At 39.5% G+C, this 14,089-nt stretch overlaps 2 protein-coding genes across 9 annotated transcripts in view; both read right to left on the reverse strand.

Moving 5' to 3' along the window:
* LOC105207562 (agrin) overlaps positions 1 to 14,089 on the reverse strand; it is a 731,430-nt gene that overhangs the window by 658,404 nt on the left and 58,937 nt on the right. The window lies entirely within an intron of this gene.
* Positions 1,286 to 14,089, reverse strand: part of LOC120359759 — a 66,732-nt gene continuing 53,928 nt past the window's right edge. The window contains exon 2 of the mRNA XM_039458682.1: positions 1,286 to 5,153. Coding sequence (XP_039314616.1) covers positions 5,101 to 5,153 — 53 coding nt within the window. The 3' untranslated portion in view covers positions 1,286 to 5,100. The remainder of the gene's footprint in view (positions 5,154 to 14,089) is intronic.

Here is a 14,089-nt window from a genome sequence, read left to right on the forward strand (position 1 = left end):
CTAAAACACCGATATACCTATCCGGGAGATCCGACGTGAAATAGGAATAAATTTGTCAGGATTTCCTTCCATTCGATACGAGTCGAGTACACAGAGGGGAACGATATCATCTTCACTTCCTAATCAGTGATCACTTTATCAGACTCCCTCGACCTGCATGATTACATCGAATGCACGGAGATAACGTCGTTATTCCCTGAGCGTGATATCGGATCACCGCTTTAATAAAGTTATTATAGAGCTTCACGACATATACGCGCGGAACATATCGATGTTGCAGCGAAAATATAAAGCAAAAGATATCGGGCGCAATTGGAGACTCCATTTTTCTTCTTTCAAAACGGAATCAATTGCAATAGTTGCTACAAACAGAAATAGTAATTAATGATTTCAAATTATTAGTTTCTTGAAAAAGCTATTGCTCTCCAAGGAGAGAAGCTGATTCCATAGATTGAAAACAAATAGTATAAGCTAACTTTTATTTTACAGCGATGTGTATACGTACACGCATACGCTAACATTTCAATAGATAAAAAGTATTGCAATTTTATATTAAATAAAACCTATTTTGGATGATTGTAACTGACTCAGAATTTAGGATAGAGTTCCATTTGTATTTTTATGATATACCATATCACACGAAAAATATTTAAAACGTTAGAAAGGCAATAACGTATATAAAATATCAAATTACACGGCGCATATAAAATTATAAATAAAATTTTCTCCCTAAAAACCTTCCCTCTAGAATAAATTATAAATTGTCTAAATTAATGGACATTACAAATAATTTATAAATAAATTTTATATTAAAATATGTCGTTATATGCATACTGCTCTCAATTCTGATTCAGTTGATATCAGGTGGAACATATATTACTATCATGAAGCAATGTAACAAAAAAATCGTACGGGCAATGAATTCTGTGGTACTGTAAAATGTAGTCAAACACGTTAAACAAACAGCCCGTAGCTTAATTAATATGAGGAAACTGAAGTCAGCGTCATGAATATGTAACGCAATAAATACATAACACAATGTAATAAAACAAATATAATAGAATATAATCGAAATATTAGATCATAATTCGTATAACTATATGGTATACCATATTACGGTAACATAAATTTAACATTTTTCTTCTTCTCTGATGAGTTATTACGGTAGATGTTATTAAGAATCAAGTTTAAAAATGTTTACAGAAAAAAAAGCAATATGGCACCCATTTTCATTTTATTGAATAACTTTGTTGCTAATCAATATTTTATATTAAAATTAGACCGGTTATATTTGTCAAAATGTTATTTAACAGATTCTAGACTTAAAGTAATGAAATATTTATTACTTCAAACGAGATTTATAAAAATGTGACGCATTGCGTAAAAAAAAGGTGCATGGTAACAATTTCAATTACAGACACCTTTCCGTTTAGTTAGCTTTACGACACAAAGCATCCTGCATCTTGCCCAAAGCCCCCCTTCGCGTTCGCGCACGTTTGGTTGGGATTCCGGGCCACCCGTTAGCGCTAAACACTCCCGAGAAGTCAGTAGACACATCGCTCCACAGGCGGAAGTTTCAGTTTGGGGAATCCTCCGCGATTATTAGTTGGACAAGTAGTTCGCAACGTCTCCCGGGGAACGACGGTGGCCCTGGCGGGGTTAAAGCGAGGCTTGATTAGGCGCGGCAACTTGTTTCCGTCGCCGGGTCCCACCCCCTCCCTCCTTTTGCACGAACTTAAACCACATTAAATTGCGCTTAAGTCAAGCACGTGCTGAAAATGCCGTCGTCGCGAACGCAAGGGAAAGCCGGAGACCGCGGTTGGGATCGCGGGAATAGAAGGGAGGAAGGATGGAAAATGTTGTTGGCGGCGGAAACGCACCGGCAAGTATGTGCGACTGGAATAATGGCATCTGGTGGGAATATCTTCTACGAATTTCCATCTCCAGACGCTTCGCTTTAACACGTAACAGTCCCCGCGACAATCGAAACTTGATTATAATTAGAGACTCGCGAATTATTCTAATTTTGGTGACTTAAGGTTATAGCGAGTGGCTCTGTTCTAAATCCAAATGGAAAACCTACATTCTATTTACGAAACGCGGACTTTTAATTTATTTGCCATTTTCAACGGTCTGATTAATTTGGGTATTTTTAAATTTTATGAGAAGAACGAAAAAAGAGGATCAATGTTAATTAAAGTAAATACAATGCGATAAAAGTTCAAAGGATCTATGGGACAGAATCCAGTATTACGGAATTTTCATTCCTCGCGTAATTCCTCGCGAAGCCAGTAAAGATAACATTGCGTATCACTACAGGGGACTACCAGGACCTTTATTCTCAGGATTATGAGTTTCTTTTTCATTAGAATAATGATTCGTCCACTGAGTGGATGAGAGATAAAGCACACTTTATAGAGCAAATCACGAAGAAAAGGGAAAAGATTAGGGCGTCAACCGTCATTTCCACGGTCGTTGGTACGAAAAACATGAGACGTCGAATGAGAAGAAACTTGGAGGAATTTAGTAAGCATGTCACGCGCAGTGCGTAGGACTCGCGTGATTTCTCAAGCGAGTGCGCGGGGGTGGAAATGCGGTTACGTTTAATTATATTCGCGAAGAAAATTAATCTTCCGCGAGGCGGAAGATCTTTCCTTCCCTAAACGAAACGTAACTGTCGTGTTAATTATTAATCATCGAAAAACTGGGCCACCAACTTCAACTGTGTGACTTCGCCACGTACACTTCTTGGAATATAACTTCTTAAAAATGGTTTCTCACGAATAATTTTACGTTGTAACGTAAGAAAGTTTATGTTCTTATTCTGTTTCGGTTCGCTTCGTTCTTTTTCCACCGAGTGGATTCTCGCGTTACTTGCAATGTAATATTATCATCTATTGGTATTACGAATTGCCACCGTTACTATCGTTTTGAACTGCAAATAGAAACAGTGAACAACGGTCCAATTTAGAGCCGACATATTGCACGATGCTACAAGCGGAGGACGATCGAACGGAGGAGAGGAGATGGCGGTAGCAATGTGTTTGACTGTATTAGCTTGGGGGTGTGTTTGCCAGAAGCAAACGGACGAAACCGGTAATTATATTTGGCGTCGATTCCTTAAGTACACATGACTGGTTCCCAACGGGGGGTGCGCTATAGATACTGTACTACGTCCATCAAAGGGGCGTTATGTATGTACCTCTTGGAGGGTGAAACGGACTTCGGAAATCGGCAAATACTGACGCGTATCTGATTGGAAGTTAATGTCGACTGTGAGCCGAGAATTAAGATCACGTATGCCCGCCGCTCCGCAACGCCGTCCGTTTCGCCAAATCCCGGACAATTAGCAATCGAATTCTGTCAATCAATGCTGACGGCTAATCGTCTCTGCGACGACAAAGCTATGAGGAATGAAAGGAATGATTGTCTTATCTCTGCGTATAATTTTTCTGTTTACAAAAATTTTTTTTTTTTTTCAAAGAATTTTTATATTAATAATAAAAACTGTATTGCAATGTAAAAAATAAATATAAATGTAGAAGACTGAGAATTTTGAGTTTAGATATAAATTTCCAATTTCGACGAGAGTTCGGTTAAAAGATCACGCGTTGTAGCCTTTTAACATGTACATTGTTTCGAGGGTGGTCGACAAGAGCAGCTATTTGTAGGCACGTCTTGTATAGTGCGCAACTACCAGAGCTGCATGATTATAGATAGCATTTAGTAGCGAGCTGGTGGCGAGGTGGGGCCAGTGAACAAGTACACGGTCCGTTGAACTAATCTGAGGATAAGTTAGGCTAGGTTAAACTACACGAGACCGCGCTGCTGCTATTAACTGAACCGGGTTAGAATCCTACAGTTCCGCCAAAAGTTTCCCGGAGAGTCCCTGCTAGATATTCCTTGCATCCTTCTTGTTCTTGCCGACCCGCCGGCTAATAGCTACTAGCGATCCGCCGGCTTTTATTACCAGCAAAGTGCAGCGCTGATAAACGCATTGGGTTTGAGAATGACACGGAATAAATATTATACGAGGATATAGATCAACGCTATTTTAAAGAGAGCGGCTATCGGAACTTCACCCGCGAAAGGATCAATAGTATTCCGCCATGAGATATTCTTTCTTGCAAATTACGTCCGCTCATTGAAACGAGATTATCTTTAACAATCTTGGATATAACTCCTCATTAATCCGTTCGCGAAACTTTCTCTCCAATGAAACAAACTTGCCTGAGCGACGTGCGCTTCCTTCCGCAGTCGTGAAAAGTCTACGGCAAGAAGTAGGAAATTTTTGCGATTTAATTTCGAAATGGAAAGATAACTTTTCTTTATCCGCTCTCATTACCGGCGTCCGCGCACTCATCTCTCATAGCATTTTAATTTAATTTCGTTATAATTACGTTCGAGGTTCGAGGTTAATTGCAATTAAGAGGCGAAGATCAATTAGGCGGTAAGAAGGACGACGAGTAATCCCCCTCTCCTGCTAACTTTCCACGCAACGGGGGATACATGCTTTCGGATAGCCTAAGTGGAATGTAGACATAAATATCTGGTTTACTCTCCGTGAGAGAATTTCCGAATTAGAGAGAAATATATATTCAGCCAGTTTCGAAAAGTAGACATATTTTTATGCGATAGTTAGAGATCATTAAGTACATGCAAACGCATTAAAGTAGATTTAACATTTAATTACAGCCGCTAATCTTTAATAATTTATGACGGTTAACTCTGCTTATGATATAGAACACTTCTAAAGTACTAAATGTTACGAAAAGAAACAGATCCAATATTTACTGTCACGGGCGACGCACAGGTGGAGGAAATTGTAATTCTTCCTGTCCGAATATCGATCAAAGAAATTCGGCTCGCGGACGTCGAAGCCGCTCTTAAAAAGCCCGTAATGCCAATATAAATCACGCCTTTGGGGGGCGCAATTCGTAACGTTGAAAACTTGGGCTCTTTGTCAATTTAATCCGAAGTTTCCGCGAAAACATATTTTTCAGATAATAACTCAGTCCCGACACCTTTACCGAACCTCCACCTGCACATTCATATCCCGAGCTCGTAAATCAAGGAGCGGTCTTACCGCAAGGGTTTCCATTAGTCCTGGAAAAAATTCGCGGATGACAAATACGATTGTTTCAGCGACTCACCTGCAACAAAAAAACAAAATAAACAGATTTAGTACGATACTCCCCTCTACGCGCTATTCGCGCGACTCGCTCGTATAATTACTGCACGCAGTCCTTTATTATGTCATTTATTTCACCATGATTTAATCGCGCGTATTCCGACGTTTATATTTCCAAATTTAGCATAATATTTTCTTGCGCCATTTATTTCCATCGTTTACGCAAACGTTGCGCATTCATGAAAATATCTCGTGTATCATTTCATATTAATTACACGCTTATTTTGGAAGGGTGAATGTAATATAATATCTCTCATCGCATTATTATCCTTTATACTATATAATTATCAATATTATCTGTGATATCCCGTTAATTATTTTCCTGTTTACTTTACGTAGTTGGCGTCTATGTGTTTATCCGCAGTAATCAATATCGTTTGCATCGTTCTACGCGTTAACGTTAACCGCACACACATTCCCGTATTCATGCAATTCCCAATTTTGCTTTAATCCACCGCCTTGACTGCAAGACCCCTTTGGATAACAATTTAAACATATAAAACTTGCCACGTTCCGCTGTCTTACAAAGTAAACAAGTACTCGACTCGGAGTTTCTTCAATGCCCGCCGGAAACATTTTTAACGAGAAGCAAATAAAAGTAATATCGCCTCGTTTGCATCGTGATTAAAACGTAATTTCCGACTGCGAAAGATACTCGAAAGTTGAGATCCAGTTAAGAGACACATCGCGAAGAAAATTCGAGCTTATAACGCGGTAATCGCGAGACATTTGTTTTGGGAAACTTCTCTTCAAAAGTCTTTTCCGGGTTCCACGTTCCCGTACATTTTAATATCTACACTCTACTTTTTGCAATGCACAATTTTCCGAGAAAATTTTCGACATCTCGATCCTTGGAAGGAGCCAGGGACAATGGCGAACGCATGCGTAACCGAGGCAGTAAATCCGCAAAGTCGGCGCAAATCAATCATGTATAAAGCGGCGGCGCCGATAAATCTCCGCGGGCCAATAAAATCTTATCAATCAGTCGGGGCGAGCGGGTGGATGGTACTTTTTCAACTGACGTTTCTCCGAAGTTCCTCCGCAGATGCGCTCGTCCCCGCTAGACGATGACGGGTAAGATGAAGCGGGCGAGACGTCGAGAGATCTCACGAAATCGGCGCGAGTCGGAGAAGGGTAGACGAAACTTCACGCCAGATCTTCGAGGCGGGCGTGGAAAATGACGGAGGAGGACGAGTGTCGGAGAGGAAGGACGGACGAAATAAGGGGTGAGAGGTCGAGAAGGCGCGACGGGGAAGAGAAGAGGCGCGAGAAGTTTCGTCGCTCGGCCTTGCAGTATCCCGTCGTCTCGCTATCCTGCGATGTGATATACGTGCCGAGAAAGTTGCTGTATCGTTTCGAACGCTAAAGTATATCCGGGAGGAAAGAGAGAACGACGAGACTCCGCGAATCTGAGAGGCGATCGCTCGTCGATTTCTCTGAGCACAGGATATTTCTCAGCGCGTTCTCGAGTACCGCCTAAATCGATTTTCTAAAATTTGCGGACTTGTGATATTTATCTCTAATAGTTACTATATGTAATAATTGTCCTTTCAAAAAAATTTTTTTTTATTTATTGGCATATTATTTTTGTATTCGCTATAAAGGGCATTCACTGAAATGTCTTTCGGAAATACTGGGGATGGACAAAATAATATAAACGTGTAAAAAATGGAACTAATTATTTTATTAATAAGAGGTTGGTCCATCATTTATCTTTACTACAAATTTTATTCTTATTTAGAATGAGGACATACAATGCTTAAATAGTCACTAGTGCAATGTTATACTTTTTTTCTAGCAAAATACCTTATAAGAGATATTGGAGAATGTTTAAGAGATATTAAAGGAGAAAATCTGTTCTTCACTCTACCTTTCAAAATTGTTTACAATGACTCGTTATTTAAGACAGTTACGTTGATCGAGAAAAACGTCAAAGTTTTGAAGAACAGAAAACAATTTTATAAAATAGTGTAAAAAAAGAACATTCTTCTATTATTACTTTACAATCAATACGAAGACGTGTTCTGCTGAAAGAATAGATTTCATTTCATCAGTGATTATTCAAACGGTGTATGACCTTATTTGAAACAAGGATAAAATCTCTATTAAAAACAAATGATGACTTAATCAATTATTAACCATTTCTATAAACCTGGGTATCTCATATCCGATCAATTTCTATTCATGGAAGTTTCTTGAAATCTTAAAAAGTCTCTCACTCCTCATCCTCCCGTAAAAAAGTTCGTGATAGAAGGAACCGCCTCTGTGCGGTGATGCAACCGAGGTCAAAATCGATTTCCTTACGAATAGCATCGAGTTGATTTCTGTGTCAAGCACAAGTGACCCAAGCTTATGCACAACGTATAGCTCTTATATAAAAAGTAAAAATTTTGTTAAAATCATTGTATTCTATTTTTATTCCAAATTAAATATAAAAATAATTGTTTTTATTTAAAAATTAATTTTCTCAAAAAAATTACTTGTTTGAAAAAATGGACTTGGCAAACAGAATTGAGACATTGAATCACATTGTATTAGTGCGAGCAAGATAATAAGTTAAGCCTCTTGGGAAAAACATTATTTTTGCACTAAAATATTAAAAAATGCTTATTTTTGCAATATTCAATTTTTTCTAATTGCTCCTTATTAAAAATCATTCATTTTTATGTAATCGAATAATTATACTTTTTGAAGAATTTAAATTTCCTGTATTTGTTTCAAAGCTTTATATCTAAATTAGAAAACTCTACAGTCATTATTTATACGCATTCATAAAAAGCTACTTTATTTAAATCAGATAACATTTTTTCCAATTTATGCGTGCAATTAATCTTCGGTAATTAAATTACTACTACAATCAATTTTTTTCCAAAACGAAGTAGATACGAACATTTGTTCTGGAAACTTGAAAGTCTTATCCTCAGCATTCTTTAAAACCTTCAAATAAACGTTAAGTGACTCTGACTTTGAAGATAAATTGTTAATACTAATTTTAAAAATTGTTTAAATAATCTGCAATCTTTATATGATTACATAGTAAATGCGGAACAACCTCTCTACAGCGTAACATGAGAGAACGACGGTAGTTCCACGAAGTAGCGCGATAGACGTAATCGATGCGGCGCATCTGACAGGCTGCAGAGTCTCGAACGTAGCGAGGAAGTTATGAACTCGCGTGGAAACATTCGTTAGACTTCTCACCCTACGTAACGTAAGACGTGCGTATTTACTGGAAACGTATTTACATCGTTGCCGCCACCGTCACCACCATCTTTTCGGCGTCTCGCCTTCGGTAACGCAGGGGGTGAGGAGGAGGAAAAAGGGGGAGAGGGGGGGGGGAGGCAGCGCGGCAGTAACTTTTAATTCGCGTGCCCGACGTCGACCAATCTGTGTCGTGCGCACCCCTATTACTCCTGATAAGACCAGGGTAATTTATTTGCCGAGCACGAGGGATGCCATCACGCGACCCCTTCTTACGTCCCTCCTTCGGCGCCGGCAAAAAGGAGCGTAAAGAGAAGATGCGAGTACTCTAAAAAAAATTTTTCTTCGCTAATAGATATCTTCTTGGTTCTAGCCCCCCTTTGATGAAATTAGAGTCGTCTAAGCTTAGAGGAAATTTATTTAAAGGACAAATACATTGATAAGTCTCTCAGAATCAAATTTTGCTTCGACTAGTATCTGCAAGTTTAGGATCTCTCTTAAGGAATTCAATACAAATCTTTTTAAAATTGCCTCGATTGAATTTCCTCTATGTTTCGAACTTTCTATTCACATTAATATGTCACGTCTGCGACAGCTTCAAAAAAAGACCTTTCGCTTTGATCAAATCAGGTGGAACGGATTGGAATTGGAAGAAAGCTTGGTTCAGCTGTTAAGGGAATCCAAATGACTCGTCACTGTCGAGCCATCCATTTCAACGTGCCTTTCTGCGGTCGCCGCGAGACCCGAGAAATTGTCTGACAATGAGCGAGAGAGTGGTAGATGAAACCAGAAGGGGTTCTGTAGTTCCCTTTGTGACGTGATCGATGATCTTGCACAGGACATCGTATCCTTCCGTCTCGCTACCTCGCGCTTCGCTTACCCGCAATGTAACATGCAGACTTTAATTATTTCTCGCGACGATTTTAATTTCATTAAACTCACTGACTGTAAATTTACGACAGGAGTACAAGTAAAAAAATATAAAGCAAACGATGTAAAATAGTCCAACTAAAGGTGCGCAAATAATTATAATCAAATAGTATCACAGCGAATTTGATTTGTTTTCTAATCTCAAAAGTTTGTATTCGAATAGTTCGAGAATTCTGAATCGTCTACTGAGTCGATTTCGAATCAATCGTCTACTTTGATTGTTTCATTTATATCTCTTCAAGAAACCAATCTTGTATCTAACGTATGCCAATTCTCGTGCCCAATTGTCAATTTCTAAAACATTTCAATCATTTTAAAATCTTATAAATTGTTCAAAAAAAAAATGTGAACACGACAGACGATCGTCCTTATAAATTTATTCCAACATTTCATCGTGGTTTGCATCGTGAATTCATTTTCAAGAAATGCCGCAATTTTTCTTCAAAAAATCTGCGATTTTAATTTCTTGGACATAAGCGCATACCACGTAAAAAGAAGAGTGCTGAAACAATTGTGGGTACGCGGCGTAACGTGAAAGTCTCTGGAAGATAGTAATTAAAATTTTTAAGTGCTCTTCTCAGATCTGTTAGAGAACGGAGAATATTATTCCTCGGGATGTAAGTACAAGGCTAGCGAAAGGATTGCGGAGATATGCAGAAGCAGCTAAGGCGGCGGAGGAGAGAGTGGGTGGAAGGTGTTACAGCGGGAAAGAAAAATTGTACGAAGCGTAATCGCTGCTTGAGCGTAAGCGAATATACCTCCGAGGGTCGCCGGAATCGTTTTCATCTTCTAACGTAGTTAGGATTTCATTACGCGATATTACGATTGCCACTGCTGTCGCTATCGTCACGTACCATAAAATCGTGCTGCCTGACGCTCTCTCATCATCTATATGGACGGATACGCTGAATCGAGTTTGCGAATAACGGACATTTATTTCGCGTAAGTGTGATTTGATAGCCGCGCGAATGTTCGTGAGCGGGATAGTTGATAAGCGCGTTGTAAAACGTTTTATTAAAATCGGAAAACGAGCAACGTATTAGGATGTTAAACATGACCCAATCGATGCACTGTAAAATATCGATTACAGCCAATTTAATGTAATACGACCGGTATAAAACGTGGTTTTGCCGTCGCGTTTTTATTACTGATTATATTTTATTAACCTGCCTCTTATCTTCAACAATCCCATTATTTCCCTCCAATGTATAATCATGACGGCATAGAACGTAATATATGTACAATAATATATGTAAATAATTTCAAAAATGAAATAATTTAATAAATGTAAAAGGAATTCCGATATAAGTACGTTATTAATATTAATGTAATTATACATTTAAGATGTTATCTGGGAAACATAAAATATGGCCTGAGTACTTTCAAAGCAGAACCATTTGCACATTTTATTTCATCGATAACGTTATAATTTCTCTCTCAGAGAAAGTACTTATGCATAAATAAAAAAAATATGTAAAATATAAATGCCTTTAAAGATATCTTGCCCAACCGGCGGCAAAGGCGCCAACTGCATTACCTCCTGCAGAAGACTGCATTGCGAGCAGTGGGTAGAAACTGACATTTACTGGCAGTCCGACGTTAATCGGGTTCAATGCGCCCTCGTACAGCGATAACCTGTTTTCCTGCGTCTCGCCCGCGTGCGTTCGTCGCCGCGTGTCGTGAGAAATAAACCTCGATCGATAAACGTAGCAATAAATATGAAAATAGAAAACACAAAGTATGGAACAAAAAATAAGAAGAAATAGAAAAAATGAGATTAGTATCGTTCTACAATTCTAAATTCAATTGCAGCAATTACATCGTTATTGTCGTCTTTAACGAGCTACGTTTAACATTAAAGTTCATTTTAGTACACATTTAATCGCGATAAACATATTTCACACATTCACCATCAGAGAAACAATTTATCTCTGTACATCAGTCGCATGGATAAATAATTTATCTCGTATTACATACAGTATTTCAATTCGCATCGTACGATTCTTGCACCGAAGACTTTAACGATTCACGCCACGTGAAATGTCATCTACAAAAATAATCCGCCGAGAAACGGATAGAGGAAAAAGAAGTTTTACCACCGAGTCGATGAGACGTACCTTATGCCTTCGACTGAATATCCGAACGATCGAATTGAACGATCGTGTCTCACGCGTTTGAAATTTGCGAATCTTTATCGGCGATAAAGTCGGATATTCTCCCGCCTCGCGTGTTGTATTATTTTCCGTGGCGAGGGTGAAGACGCGCTCGATCGGAAGGGAAAATTTTCGGCGAAACCGGCCCTTTACGATCGATTAAACCCAGAATTTAATGCTACGCTTGTAGCGTATTCTCGCACGCATATTATTGGACCTCCAATCGTTTAATAAATTCAAACAATTCACGTAGTGCATGCTGTTATTATTTGCATTCTAGTAACAATTTTATATCAAATCGTTTTGTTTATCAGATTCTGTATCTATTTGCAAAATTTGATGATTATGTTACTCCTACGTATAATTACAAATATTAATTAATATATTATTTTGGTACAATAAACTATTATGCTGTTATTTCTAAATTTATTGTCATTGTTATAACTGTTACTATTATCACTGCTGCTTTTATGTAGATTGCAACAAATTACAATAGATTGTACTATTTGTACAATTAGTTAGTTTATGCTAAATAATTTGGTTTTCCACCGGAAAACTTAACTTAAAAGTTTAACATTAAAAATTAATAAAATTCGCACATCGTCTTCTTGGCTCGATTCGCTGAACAGAACTTTCAAGACAGCATGGTATCGTCATCGAAACCATCACCTTATTTTCAGTCCTACTTTTGCAATATATTTATCTTGCGAAGATTCGCCCGCGAGCAGCACAGACGAGTTTGTGTCTTGTGGAGTGTAGCCACCATAAAAGTGCACCGCTCGGCGTGTAGAATAATAAACGGCGAGTAGAATAATAAATTAACGAATCGAGAAGAGAGAACAACTATCCGGATTGACGATTCCCACCGACTCCTTTCCGCGCCAAGCATTTATTAGGCGCGAAACGACGGTGCTCTTCGGAAATTAATGGCGTATCCAGCGGCCGCGGATCCCTTGGATATAAAATATTTCGGACCGGGGGATCTCGTCGTTAACGTGCCGCTACCTAGAACTGGCCTATCTCGTTAGCGAGTCGATCGTTAAGATCTCCGGGACGTCGTCGCGCGATCCCGCACGGTTTTTACCCAATTAGATAATCGATATCTCTTGTATCCCGCGTGAGCTTTCGATACCAATCTCCCGGTTCGATCGAGAGACCGAGCTCTTGGACCGCAAAAGCAGACACCAATCTAATTTTCAATTTTAAATAATGAAAATTGCAGGCACTAAAATCAGACGGCGAATCCTTAGCAACAATCTTTGTCAAATTTTATTTTATAAAACTGTTTCGTAATTTCTTTTTCGTGTGTGAAAAATATGTTCATAAAATAATTTTAACTTGATCAAAGATATTCAATATAAGTTCTGTGAAAATTGTGTTACTCCTCTGTTTGCAAAAAATATTTTATTTATATTATTAATTGGTCATTATGTTATATGCGCTTTCGCGTAAACGCACCATAAAATTGATTTGGCCTTCGAAGTAAGTTTGGCCAAAATCAGTAAATTATGATAAACGAAGAACCATAAAAATTCTTATTGTTGGCTCTTGAATTTTCGTGAAGTAAGCTAAAACGTAACAAAAAAAAAACTTTAATACGATTCAAAAAAGAAGAGTCTCGAACGATATACTCCAAGTTTATGCAACTTTCCTATTTTATCGAGCTGCGTGGAAGTTATGTCGAAAAAGACTGGAGAGCAGCAAGTTGTCCCTTATCGTTCTATCAGAATTTCCTTGTCAAAGCAGCTTTCTAATAAGTGCATCTTACGGTATACTGAACAATCGGTCGGACGTGTCCCTTCGCGATCCAACGCACAATCCTAGCGATGTATATTCGTGTCGCCATCCAAGTTCGCTATAATCCCAAGATTGACGCGTGATCGTGATGTCGGATCGGCGTCAGATCGGCGTCGATCGCGGCGCACCGACTGGTCGTCCGACAACCATCAGACAATACTGGTCGGCTTATTTATAGGGTAGTAAAAATTTAAATAAATTTCCCACCGCGAGCGACGAGAGGCTCGCCCGTCCTATCCAAAGGGTTGGTTATTTATTCACTTAATACGGGCTGTGCTGCATCGTCTCCTCCTCCTCCTCCTCCTTCTCCTCCTGCACGTCTATGTCGGCCCCTGGCAGTCATTATTCGATTTTCGGCGGAGTTTTACCGCCTCACTCGGCACACCACGAGAACCGTCGGAACGACGACCGTCCACGGAGGCGCGGCAGTAAATTTTCACCCTTTCCACTCAAGCTGTAAATTTACCTTCGCCTTTCAATAGGGCCAACGCCAACGGAAGGAGCACTCGCAACTTGGAGAGTCATAGGCATTCCTCGCCCCGTCACCCCTTCCCGCACGCTCTCGCATCAGATCCTTTTTCTCCCGCTGCGTCCTCCTCCCGCTACATTCGCGACCGCTTTGCGCCTCGTTTTATTAGTTCTCGCCGCGATGGCGATCGCGCCGCGATGGTGGCGATGACGATCGCTCCCGGTTAGTAGTGGTGGCGATGGCACTGGTGGTGGTGGTCGGCCCAGTGAAGGTGATACGAGAACGACGATCGGCCCGGTGACACGGTTGTTGGTAGTGGTGGCGGTGATGGTCTCATGGTGGTGGACG

Source organism: Solenopsis invicta, chromosome 2 (genome assembly GCF_016802725.1).
Source record: "Solenopsis invicta isolate M01_SB chromosome 2, UNIL_Sinv_3.0, whole genome shotgun sequence".
In the NCBI taxonomy this organism is placed as follows: domain Eukaryota; kingdom Metazoa; phylum Arthropoda; class Insecta; order Hymenoptera; family Formicidae; genus Solenopsis; species Solenopsis invicta.